This window comes from Mycteria americana, chromosome 11 (assembly GCF_035582795.1).
Source record: "Mycteria americana isolate JAX WOST 10 ecotype Jacksonville Zoo and Gardens chromosome 11, USCA_MyAme_1.0, whole genome shotgun sequence".
In the NCBI taxonomy this organism is placed as follows: Eukaryota; Metazoa; Chordata; class Aves; order Ciconiiformes; family Ciconiidae; genus Mycteria; species Mycteria americana.
Window position 1 is genome coordinate 4,826,389 of NC_134375.1, and position 13,826 is coordinate 4,840,214.

The following is a 13,826-nucleotide window of genomic DNA, read 5'->3' on the forward strand; positions in this document are numbered from 1 at the left end:
CATAAATGTTTAAGTTCCTCTGTCCAACTGGTGCAAATCTACTGTGCAAGTTAAGCTTTGCAACTTCAAAAAAGTTATTTAAATTAATCTATACAATTGAGTCCATGCCACACAAGCATTTCAAAAAACTCACAGACCAGTGAATTGGATAAATAGCCTCAGAAAGAAGTCCTCTGCAGTTCCTGCTTAAGGAGGAAAAATAAAAGGAAATAAAAAGAAACAAAAAGAGAGAAAGAAGGGCCAGAAGTGTACAGTACATTCATGCAGGAGGATTTTTTTTTGTTTTTGTTTTTCTGAAAGGGAACAAGGGGGGTATGTAAATCAGCCATTCATTCTTTCCCCAAAACCATTGTGATCAACAATTCATTCACTTGTCTCAGAGTGAATAAGAGTTCAAACAGCTTTTCAGCCAGCAATGTTTTTAATATATATATTTATATATTTCGGTTGCTGTGGGTTTTTTTTACTTTATTTTATTTTAATTTTTTTTGCAGTGACCTTTTTCAGCTAAAGTGATGTCTCCAGGCTATGTATTGGGCTTCCTGGACTAGAAGAGGTAGCTGATTTACTTGTATCAGTTGTAAGATTTATTCCACTGTCGATAGCACTGTTGTTCTTGTTCAGCGAAGACGGTGGACTCGAGTTTTTCTTGAGAGCAGGGTCTTCTTCTAGGTCTGTGTCATCAATGAGTGGGATGTGGGGCTGGGAATCTTCTATCCTAAATTCAGGATGAGTCATAAAGTTGTGAATAGAGGTTCTAGATTCTGGTTTTTCTAAACCTTCATAGAGAGAGCTACGGAATGCCTTCACGACGCGGATCTGGGGGGAGAAAAGGAAAGAGGTGTCAGAGGTAACACCTTCAAAGAGCAACGCTGTGTTAGAGAATACTTTGTGAAAAATGTAGCATATGGTTAGGGCAGTGCAGGCAGCTGAAGTCCATAGTCTCTGGATGTTATATGCATAAACGAGTGGCTCAGTTATGTGCATTTTGAATATCTGTATCAACTGCAATATTAAAATAAATCAGGTTTAAAGCCATCAAAGAACTGATGGGAAGTACTGGTTAAAGAAAGCGAACGTCCACTCGTGTGGTACATCCCTAGTAAAAGACAAGCCATGTTAATTGTAATGCAAATGTAAAACCATGCATGTTGATAGTTTTGCAGTGAGTAAGTAGGAAGGCTTTTTTAATTAAAAAAGTCTCTTTTGTATTGTTAAAAAACCATTACACATAACATATCACACTTCACAAACAGAAAAGCACAGAACACAGACACAGTTGGATGGGTACGTATGAGACACACACAGGAGCCAAGTGTAAAAACTATAAGTAATATCAATGTTTTAAAGCAAAATCTAAATGAACGCAGCCAAGAGCACAAAAAGCCAAGCAGACAAAGTACTAAGCATAATCATGCTACCACAGGGGGGAAAAAAAAATCACAGTTACCACATGAACAGAGATAACTTGCACACAACAACTACACTTGGAAGCCTGGATAATGTGAACATAGTATTGTTGAACCAACTTTTATTTTTCCTTCATGCATATGTGAGGTAAACACTCGAGTATAGACCCACTGTTCTAGCCATTTAACTTTTTAATATATATAAAACATGTAATAAAATAATGTATTGATTGTTGGGTTGAATTGAATTACATTGTTAAATAGCAAGCTTTTTCATTTTCTGTGTCTCAGTTGTAAAACTGTAAAGTTAAATGCTGAAAGCGACACAATTTATGCCATATATGCAGTCTTTAACCTAGGTCAGCTGCCTTATGCCAGGGTCCATCTAATGTCATTAACCACCTGACAGTAAGAACACAGGTGAAAATCAACTACAAGACTCAGCCCACTGGACTGCCAGGGACAGTGCAAATTGCTTTCCCAGTAGGAAATGAGAGGAACAGAGTGAGGAGCATTGCAGGGTGGGGACACTACGTCCTCTGTGGGTGGGCAAAGGGAGGGATGCTGTCTGTATCCCAGTGACCTACCAGGTCTGAAAAGCAGTGAAGGTTTGTGCTGGTTTACTGCTGAAAAAAACATAACTTTTTGGAGGGGGAGAGGGGGGGCAGAGGGGAAAAAACAGAATGGCAAAATGTGATCTGTTGGCAAATGTTTTATGACTACGTATGAGTTCTATCCTTCTACTTCCATGTAGTCCATGAGCGAATTTTTAGCATTTCTTAGAGGGGAGACCAAAACACAGGCAGAGGCAGAAAAGGTGCAAGCAGGCATTGTGAAAGCTTCTCCACACACATTTGAAATGATTTGGTGATTGGCATGTGTATCTTTTTACATGTAAATATGCTGCACATTATTGGTTGGCCTAATACACCACTAATCTGTAAAGCTTTAATTCCTCTTTTAATTGGCAGACTGCACTTTAGTAATGGCATGGGGTCACAGTGTTACAGCTGTGGGATCTAGCTGATCCTGTGGTTGGAGTTGTCCAAGTTGTACAGAATTTCAGGACATTTGAGAAAGAGGCTGACTTGTATTTTGATCTCTTTGACCTTTCTCCTTGTTTATGTTCTCTAAATTTGAATATTCATCATCTTTCAAAAATCCTAATAGCAGAAGTAAGTCATGCCATCTTCAGATGCAAGGCCTTCAGTCAGTCCAAATACTCTCCCTTCTCTTTATACATACATTTGGTAACAGCAGGACATGGCACAAAAAAAGTAGTTCATGTGACTCCTTATGCTCAAAATAAGAGGATTGGAGTGGTACAGAAAGGCTTGTCCAGATCTTGGGATACTAGAGGATTTTAGGAGGCTGGCAGAGGTGCAAGACAAGAGGAAGATAAGAAGAATAAATTTTACACGCTACAATCATATAGTGTACCTAACACCTCTTTGGCAGAGCACCTGCAATTATAAACCAGGGTTTTACGAGAGCTGAATCTCCGAGTTGTGCTGTGCTATGTGATGGTTCTGTATAGTGAACAGTCTGGGATAAGAGATTCATTTGCATTACTAAAGATAGGATTTGAACTCATGGAGAAGAGGTGACATGCTAATTCCCTCATTATCTATGCCTTTCTATCTTGTATTTTAAAGTGCAAAGTAATTAGTCTAAACAATGAAAAAAATGGTATGTTTTGTCAAGGCAATCTTAAAAACATGTTACTATATTGTCCTATTTTAAATCAGGAAACTTCTTGTAACATGCTTACTTTATAGTATGGGCTGATATAGTGACATTTTCTGCAAAGCTACCTATTATTTTTGCTATCTAAATAAAAAAAACAGTGATCTCATTCAGTTGCAGCTCTTTGCTATATCTTATCAACTAACAAAATAATTTCATTCTCTTGAATACAGCCACTTTTTATTGCACAGATTTAGGTTCTATTTGCCAGCTGGATTCTTCTTAATAAAGGTAAAGTAAATTTTTACTTAAATAAAAAGGTTTGCAATTTGATGTTATGCTTGAACAGATCCAGCAGAACCCAATGGAAGTAAAGCTTTTCTTCAAGTTGCACAAACTATATTTAAGCCTCTACGGGTTAGCAAGGGAGGAACGGATTTCAATTTATGAGGCTCCAAGTTCTGTAGTAGGGAAAGCATCTATATTGCATTTAATACCAAAATTTGGCATCTAATTTACATTTAATACCAAGTTTTTAGTCTAGCTAGCTAACATCTTACACAGCTGAGGGAAAACATAGGTTTAGGTTGTTATGAAAACCTGCCTGCCGTGACCTGAATTTGATACTCTGCAGTGACTGCTTGAACTAATGATCCATTGAAAGAAAACACTACACTAACATCTTTTGCTTAGATGTGTTTACACAACAATCTGAAGATATAATTGCAGAATGTACAATCAGCCAGCAGTCGTATCACTTCATGTGAAGATCTGTGGCAAAGTTTTGGCATGGACTGTTCGAGTCTTGCAGGAACGTTTAGGTATTACTAGAATAGCTTCTACTTGTTCATAGTGATTTTTACTGGAAATACTAGCTTAGAACTAGTTCAGATCTGCTGATACCTAAACTAGTTAATCTTCTGAATGCAATGGTAATGTAAGGGCCAAACTTGGGAAAATCCCTAAAGCTGAGAATACATAAAGTTAGCTTCCTAATAAGTTTTCATCACTAAGGAGCTGTAGAAAACTATGTTTTCTTAAAATTTCCCTACAGTTTCAGAGTTGTATACATGTTTTCCATTAATTTTTCACTTAAGGAGAAACTCCTTCCCCAACTTTAAATTTCATATATTTAGCTTGGCATCTAGAAGAAAACATTTTTTTTTTTTTAGTGTCACACCTCATTCAGTGACAGAATTTCCTCATTACAATATAATTCAAAATCTTGTTCATAGTCTGTCCCCCAGTGTATCAAATTATGGCTTACAGGAACAAACCTTGCTTCTTTCATTATGTTAGTGGAAACAAAGGTAGAGGGTTTTTTGGATACAAAGGTGGCATTTTAATTTCTATATAATAATAGTACCATATTTAAGCTAAGAACTGGAAAAATATTATTTATCCAGAGCTACATGGCCCAAAGGCAACAAAATTCTTTTAATACATGCTTAAGTTCAAGATTTGAAGTAACATCTGGTGTAAAAATGTTTAGGGGCTCTGCTGAAACAAAGCCCACATTACTTTTTTGAAGATAAAATAAAGCGGATGAACTTCATATAATGTTGTTATGGTTGTACAGCATGTAAAAGCAGGGACATACCCATGATGGATAGAACCTAGAAAGTGTTGGTTTATTATGAACTATGTAGAGTTCATGTAATGATATTTCTTTATGATACTGACAATGCCAAGGGAAGACAAACAGTGTGATACAGCTCCCTTTTCTCACAGTAATGGAGACAACAGAAAAAAATGAACTGCTTTTAAACAAAAGACTGTGGGGACAACACTTCAGGACATTTTTGACATTGCTATAAGTTTCCACTTCTTTCTTCTCTGTAGCTGTAATAGAAAAAACTCTTCAGTTTCATCCCACCTTGAAAGTTAGATTTATTATACTGCATCAGGCAAGAAAAATAAAAGAAATAGAATTTTAGATACTACGAATTTTTCCCATCAGAAGAAAAAGATGAAGTTCAGAATCTCACTCCTAAATACAACAATCTAGGCAAAATGCACAAGGCCTGTTAAGCATCAACAGCTGTATTATGGTTGGTAGTGTGTGGGCTTATACTCGAATGTTTACCTGGCTTCATATAAGCCAAGTATCTTGAGTTTGGTTCACATTCATTTCAGGCTCAAGGTTAAAGACTCACAACCTCTTTTTATTTCACTCTCTCCTGCTGAACCCTTTTGTCCAATGTTCTCTAGCCCTCTGGGAAAACAAACACATTTAATATTCAGACAGTAGAGAGTAGGGCACTGCAAAAGCAAATAAATTCAATACTGAAAGATCAGTAAGGTGATTAGTATAAAATTGTAAACAAGAGGTCAATTTTGCAAAGAGATGCCAACTCTTATGTGTAACATACTATTCTATATCAAGACTATAGCTATACAAAGGTTTATGAGTTTGGTCAAGCGCTATTGCATATGTAAAGCTTTGAAATAGAAAGCATATATCTTCAGTATATTTGGTTTTGTTTATTTTTTAATCCTCCCAGTTTTAGGTGAGTAAAATCAGATTAGGTATCCACAGGAGGAGATATTGCATGTATTGGAGTCACCAGTAAATGTTGTGGCTAGTATGTTCTGGATTGTATGATGCAGAAGTTGAGCAAATTCAAATAAAATTAAAAGCCAGTAAATTTCAGAAAAATTATAATTTCTAGGTTTCTGCTTTAAAGAGTGAAACAGATGCATAACATTATCTGTGCTCCTCTCCTTCTACATAAATATGCAGTAAATCCAGTAAGTGCTGCTGAAAAGTCAAACCACATGCAGCAAGAGGAAAATAGAATACCTACAAATTCTGTGAAATACTCAGGCCTAATTCTCATTTCACAAAACGTTCACATGGCTATTATTCCACTGAATTTTACAGCATGAGATCAGAACCATATGTAGGGCTTCCACTTTCCGTAGCATATCTCCTTTGTTATAGGATTGTTGCAAAATTATGGAGTCTAACATTTTTGTATCATATTTGGCAAAGTTTAAATATATTGTACAACCCTTTGAAAGAACGTATTTCTGGGTTAGAAGTCTAAACCTTCTTGCCATGCCATATCTCCAGTTGAGGACTTGGTTTTATGTTTAGACTTTAAACCAATTAGTTTCCCTACAGGGAAGATATACAGAAGTTGATTTTGATCTTGCATATCCCAACAGGATTGTGAAATCTTGGTTATAACCAGTTGGAACTTCTAAGCTTTAGTATGGTATCTCTGCCTTTAGTTTAACGATGCTCCCAAATGGTGCAACTTTTATAAACATAATTTTAGATGTGGACTTCGTTTAAGTTCTGCTTGTTCCATTTCCTCATGTGATAGTTCATGTTGCCACAGAAAGCAACTGACATTTTCACTAAGGCTGGTATGCCCACTTGACTTGGTCTGTGATCTGAACATAGATCAATATTGGACAGTAATCTTTGCCTTAACATTTATTAAAATAGAAGATTTTAATTTTTTTAAAGAATTTTTCCCCATTTTTCTTCATGAGAAAATTTGCTCCAAACTTAGGATTTTATCTCAAGTTTTACTTGTAAAGTCTGTCCAGCTGAATGATGATTGCATTTATAGGAAACTAAATATGTAAGAAATACAGAAAAGCAAAAGCTGCTGGAACAGTAAATAATTTTTCTTGACAGAGAAGAATCTGATTTTCATACACAACAGATTACAAACAGCTAAACTAAGCTCTCTCTTTAAAATTATCTGTTAGTCCATGGACTGTAATACGCACTGGAATTAAGCTTGCTGAATGTCTTACGTTAGTTTGACACAATTTGCAGATGCTTATGCCCTTGTGCCACACCAAGGCAAATATTGCATGTGTAAAGCTTCTATCTGTAAATGACAGTTTTTTGTCAAGTCTGATAAATTGCAACTATTTTTTAATTAAAGGGACAATTAAAACAAGTTGTCTTTCCATGCAAATTAGCCCCACTTTTGAAGATTGTAGTCCCCTCCAAAAAGTGAACCAGAGTAAAAATACAGCCTCAAGGGTGCTATGCTCTTCTTTTGCTTGAAAACACTTTTTAAAAACCAACCAACAAAAAACCAAAAAACAAAAACCTTCAGAGATCCGTATGATGGACAAATACTTCTGAGAATATTTTGTGATTGTTTGGTAAGATTTTAATTGGCTACTATAAAATTTGGAGTCATCACTGTGTATTTTTTTCTGTGTCATCCTTGCAAGTGGCTTGTTTGAGGCCATTGTTGCTAGAGTTAATATAATAAAAAGCTGTGATTCCATGAAATATTCACTTCTAAAACTCTTGGACAAAAATGACAGACTAACAGAACAAAGAAAAAGGAACTTGCAAATACAGAAACTACAGCAGATTCATGATCTGGGAGGTTGCCTTTTGGTGGGGTTTGTTACTGTTTCTTTGTTGTTCCCCCAATATTTCCTACACTTAACAATATTTTTTAATTATAACCTTTTATGAAAGAAAGGAGGGGTTTTCTCTAAGGGACCTGCAGTTTCTGGCTGCTTCCACTTAGGAACAGTATTAACTATACATGAGAATGAGAGGAAGGAGGAAGAGCAAGTACAAAGGAATATTAAATATGCGTCTTTCTTGGAAAATTTGAAACCATGTTCTTTTGAAGGGGTTACCTACTGATAATATAAACAACATCTGAGAACCAGATATAAACAGCCTATGATAAAGAATAACTTGTTTACTTTGTGTACAGTTAGATCTACTCATCCTCTACCTAAGTAAACAATATAGTAGCAAAGGCTTTAAGCATATGCTTAATTTTAAGCACAAGCTAACATTTTGCATTACTAATTCTGAGCTTCAAAAGTAAAAAAGATGCTCTACTGCCCCACTGGATCTGATTTTGTTTTCCCAAATAAAACATAGAAAGAAATGCATATAAAATACATATCCACCAAAGCTGGTATGGGATAGCCTGGTATCTCAAACCACTTTTAACTCTATAGTGTAACAGCTTTCCAATGACAGAAGATTGTGTGTGTATATGTGTGTCTGTGTGTTCATGCACACGACACGACAAAACCTGAGAACTTGGCTGAGACCATACTGCATACAAAGCCTTATTTTTCTCATGTTTTCATTTTCTGTAGCTTAAATGTGTGCATATTAAATATGTGTGCATATTTAGTTTGCATTTAAATAAATTTTCTACTTTTGTCAGAGTATATAAAATGCCAGGTTTCAATTTGCAGAAATTTTCACTATGTTTATTGAAATCTGCAATGTTTTTCACAAGAGATAAGAGACTCATAATATGGACTTCATTGTTATTAATTAATGCTGACATCCAGAAATTTGTAATTTGTTATTGGCAAAAACACCATGACAGCTAAAAAGTATCAGCATAACTAGGGAAACTTTAGTACTGTAGTAAATATTCCTTTGTATAAATTGCTTTTAATTAAGGTATTCCACAACCCTATGAAAGATTTGAATGTGAATAACTGAACATTTCAGGTAATAACTTGCTAGTCTGTTTCACAAACTACTGTAGCTGTGGCTGCATTTGACAGGCAGATTTCTTTTTAAGCAGGCACTAACCTTTGAATCAAACATTAATCTGCCCAAAAGTACTGTGGGGGAAAAAAAAAATTTAAAATTCCAAAATGTTATTCTAAATCTGCAGAAGAAATCTCACAGATTGGTGAGGTGTCACAATGAACTATATATTAAAAAGCTATACAATTAGTAAAGAACTGCATAAATACTCTGTTAAATTAGACTGACTTATTCTTATTCATAGAGGATCATGTGATTCTTGTATTTTTTATTAAGTATTGATATCAGAACCTCTGCATTTTGGGCACCCAAAATGACACCTGAAATATCCCAATTGTTGCAACATGCTGAGCACCATTTCTCTGAAATAAACCTTCCTGACAGTATCTCATATTGGGCCCTTTCAAGTATTAGACCCTTTTGTCTTTGCTATACCCTTAAGGTTTTCCCTTGATACTCCTCATAATATATCTACATATACAATATTTTTAAGATTCCTGAAGAGAGGGAAAGGCTTCAAAATCAGAGGTACAATTATCCCATTATTCCCTTCCACCCCATAGGAAGAAGGTAATGATTTAAGAAGGTAGGGTTTAATTCATTCTGGGCAGCTAAGAACAAAGAAGTCAGTCCTGTCCCACCACATACATTTTAAGCAAGGAGCTAAAAAGTAGACCTAGGTGTGCATTTTGCAACTGAAATTTTCTCAGAAAATGCCAGTTCACAAAAACATATCCCATTTCTATGAAATTTGGATTAGGAAAGGTTTTCCAGGTTCTGGAAGATGAACAACCAACTGTAAATACCCAATTTAAAAATAAAACCCCAATTTTTTTTTCTTTGCTTTTTCACTGTTATTCATTAGGTTTGTGTCATTGGATTAATAAATCAAAACTTTCCCTAAGGGTTATAATTGGAAGCACACAATGGTTTGATACTAAACAGACATTATATTGCAGTAATGAAATACTAACAGTCCAGAATAACCACTTTAAAAGGCCCATTCTCTAATTGTCCTCTGCAAGGGAGATATGTATCTCTGGGTAGCTTAACAAATCAATCACACGTTTTTTATTTCACAGAATAAATGTGGCTATAACTGATGAGCTCTGTAGACCTGGGGTTTTTTTCCAAATAAAAAGAGACATCAAAGACTGTAGCAAATTATGCTTTCTCCTATTAATTAACTTCAGCCCATAACCTAGTAGGGCCTTTGTCAAGATGCAAGACTATTCAATTCTTAGTTGCTTCACTGCAATGGAGAGAAGAGAGGGAAGATAAATTGTCTATTTCAATTTTATTAGATCTATCCTTTCAGACTGCTGGCTACAGGATGTTACTGAAACATTTACCACAGCAGAATGAGTTGCTCTGTTTTCTGCTCAAATGTAGAAATGCTATTATGGGAAATCGTTCCCTGGATGAAAGGCTGATTTGTGTCTGGTGTTTTGTGTCCTGCTCAGTGTGGAAATGAGGAAACTTGGGCTCTGAGTTCTCAGAAGCAGGTTACAGTGCCTGTGGCACAGCAGTGGCACGCAGCTCAGTGACTTTGCTTCTCTTGATCGTGCTGCTGCCCTGAAGAGGTTGGTGCTGTTGGACTAAAAGCAGGACAAACTTCCCAAGAAAAGACAGGAAAAGATACAAATTTTTTCCAAGGAGCAACTGCCAAAGTTGGAACCCTAATGGCTCTTTGGGTTCCTAGCAAAAGCAAAGTTTCTCCTTTGACTTTTAATTCCAACACAACTTCTAATGCATATCTAAATGCTTGATGTTCAAATACTGAGGGGATTTGCACTCAAACTGAACGGAAAGGTCAAGCTTCCTTTTTTTCTCCAGGAGGTCTGGAATTTTATTTCCTCCTCTTGTCTGCCTTGTCTCTGTCTGCCAGACAGACAAGACTGGCTTTTTGTCTGTTTGGCCAACTTTTCACTAAAACTTGCATAAGGAATATACTGCATTATTTTGTAAAGTAAGTGACAAGCTTGTAAACTGAGTTCTATAAAGTTAAATATTCTTTTAATGCTGGCTATGCTGTAAAACAAAATAACTACTTACAGTCCTGAATAAATAAAAATATAAAACCAAAGTTAGATCTGTAAAAGTCTTCCTGAGCAACTAGAATTTTACTGTTAGTGAAGCAGCCCTTACTTATTAGCTGCTTCAAAGTTTTTATTCACTTCACTACCTCTTCACTAGATGCTTTGTTTGCATCTAAAAGAAAGCTGTGTCAGGATTTCAGTGTTTAGAAACCTGCTTCTTCTAACAAAGAAATTTCTTACCACATTTATTTTGTTGTTTCAACACTGTCCTTTAAGTTGTCTAGCTCCCTCCTTCCTTAATGCTTACCTCCCAGTGAATTTAGAGATAAAAAAAAATCTATTCTTTCACCATTCATGTAAATCTTAATCCCTTAGCCTTGCATCATAAACTAGATTCTCTATTTCCTTGTTCCTTCCTGTACCTGTACTAATTAGAGTACATCTTTCTTGGACATGAGGGACCTATATTACACATAGTCTTCCAGATGGAATGATCTTTTATCTGACAAACTGTATTGCTTAATATATTTGTAGAATCATTTAAAGTACATATTTTATAAGCAGTAGAAAATATATCCAACGAGATTGAGAAAACATGACACAGAAGCCTCAAATAAAATCAGAATCTCCACACACTGGATAAAAACTGACTAGAAATTTCGGTCCTAACAGTAAGTTAACAAAACTTGCAATGAATCATGGAGAGTATCTACTGTACAGAAAGTAATCATGTTATGTGTTTCTGGGTATGTGTAAACTAATAAACATAACAGGACAAAATGGGAAAGGGCAAAGTAGCTTGGTCTCAAATGACTGCTACGTAAGTTGGCATCTCTGTAGGTCTGATGCATTAAGAATACACACTCACGCCCAGCCGCAGCAGCAGATGTGCTGGTAGGAGAGGAAAGAGCATTGGATAACGATACGTGACTAGGGCTAGAAATATTGGTTACATCCTGGGTCTGGCTTGTGACGGAGGACTGTCTCCTTAGAGCCCCCTGAAAGGAAGTGCCACTCTTGAAAGTATTGACTACTTCGATCTGTAATGGAGGAAAGAATGAGACAAGTTGCTTAAAGTATGGATACAGTTGCATAACTGACAGGAATAATAATGAAAAACAATAAATCAACCGTGCACACAGTTTTACTTCAATTGAAATAAATACTTCTAAGTGTTCCTTTTAATCTTTTTAGATATGATCCCAATTTTCTGCCTGGATAAAATGAAACAGCTCCATAGGAGGCAGTGGAGCTGCATCAGTTTAAACAACTAGAAGATTTGAAATAACAATCTTTAAATTTTAAACCATTTTATTTATATATAGATAAAGTAAACAAAACTGGAATACTTGATAGAACTAACCTCCACTTTTTTCCTACTGAGAATAAAATTACTTTGTTACTGCTCTCTAGGTGTTCTTCCAGAGGGAAGAAAATTCAGTCACTTAATTGGAATATGGGGGGGGGGACAGGGAGAACACCCAACCAAACCAAAAAAACCCTTAAAATATTCAAAATATGACTCCATTTTGTCTAAAAAAAACCCCAGGGTTGTCAGTATACTAGCTTGATAAAATAGAAAGTGTTCCAAGATTTTACCTGACTTTTTCTATAATGAAAGTTTCTATAAATTAAGCATAGTGATAATGTATATTGGTCTTTTATAACTAGAGATTTAAAAAGATTAATGTTTTATCTTTATACAGAGCACTTAAAGTCACACAGAAAATGATGTGGAACTGGATTGACTTGCAGCAAATAACATTACAATTTTCTGCTTGTTATTTTCATATGTCTGTTGTATGCACTGTTTGATATATCCATCCTGAATACCTTCCTGAGGGCTTTATTCATCACCACAGAAGATGAGTTAAAAAAAGAGCTGAGTATTTCAAGGCATTCTTTGTCACCAGTATAACCCAATAAAAAGCAGGCTCTGTGTACAAATGTAAAGCCAGGGATTGGCAGTAGATAATATCAAAGAGTAAATATATGCTATAATTCCCTACACACCAAAATGTCCTCTTTGTTACATTAGTACAACCACAACAGGACAAAGCAGCAGTAGTAGTATCAATTAGAAGAATTCAATCAACTACTTATTTGAAGTAACCCTCTGTTACCAGATTTGTATCTTGCAACCCAGATTTCTGAAGATACACAGCCTAGAAAGTAGTTGCGAGACGGTAAAGTGGTATATTTATCAATTAAAACAGCACAAATCTTGGTGCAAGCCCTCCTACATTTTCCAAGTTGAAAGCACTATAATGAATTGGCTAACATTTTCTGCTGTGGTCAGTCTTAGGAATAAACTAATTCATATGGCTTAATCTTTAATAGTATGGATGTATCCCCTCCCATAATCTTATCTTTGGACATCATTGTTTATTTTCCTTCATGTTTTTATGGGAATAATCATATCACAGCCAGCTGTAAAAGGGATCAAAGGTTACTGCTGTAAAATTGTCACACTGAACTTTTCCTATACAAACATGAAACAGCTGATTTGTTCACTGACCCACTGTTTGAGAGTCCCATTTACAACCGCCATTTAAATGTGCACACTAATAAATGTACAGTATTAAGCAGTCATCAAAACATTTTAAAGCTTTGCTCTCAGTGTTTTCTGCAGCAGACTTATTTTGAATAACACGTCCAATACAAATATCACAATAAAAAAATACAATATGAGGTGAGTTAGCATATGGAATAGGGGTACAAGTGAATCGTTAGCTAAGGTTCACACTGGCATCTAGAAAAAAACATATGGCTCGAACCACTGGTTATATACGACGGCATATTAAATACTCACCTGAAACGTTCACTGTACAAAAGTAGAATTAAATACAGATCTTGGGTTTTCATGATCTAACACAGGTGACAGAGCACTCTTCAAAAGAGACCATTCAAAAAAGATTTTAAAGACTCTTACTGAAGAGCATGAAGTGCATATCACTGTGGAAGACACAGATGATAAATCCTAAGCCAAAGGGCATTTCTAGATGTACAAATGTCTTCCTGATAAACTGAAAGGGAAGACCTTAGTATAAGAGTGAAAAGATAAGGAAAGATCTGTATTCAATAGTTTCTCCAGAGAACAAGAATTACAGGCGTGTAATTTATTCATTCTCCTGAAGAAAGTAACAACAGATCTTCAGGGATATAATTCATAGGGGA

General features: G+C 35.7%; 1 protein-coding gene across 1 annotated transcript in view; it reads right to left on the reverse strand.

The window, feature by feature from the left end:
- Window positions 1–346: 346 nt before the first annotated feature.
- ATP2B2 (ATPase plasma membrane Ca2+ transporting 2) overlaps window positions 347–13,826 on the reverse strand; it is a 132,292-nt gene continuing 118,812 nt past the window's right edge. The window contains exon 20 of the mRNA XM_075514377.1: window positions 347–819. Coding sequence (XP_075370492.1) covers window positions 508–819 — 312 coding nt within the window. The 3' untranslated portion in view covers window positions 347–507. The remainder of the gene's footprint in view (window positions 820–13,826) is intronic.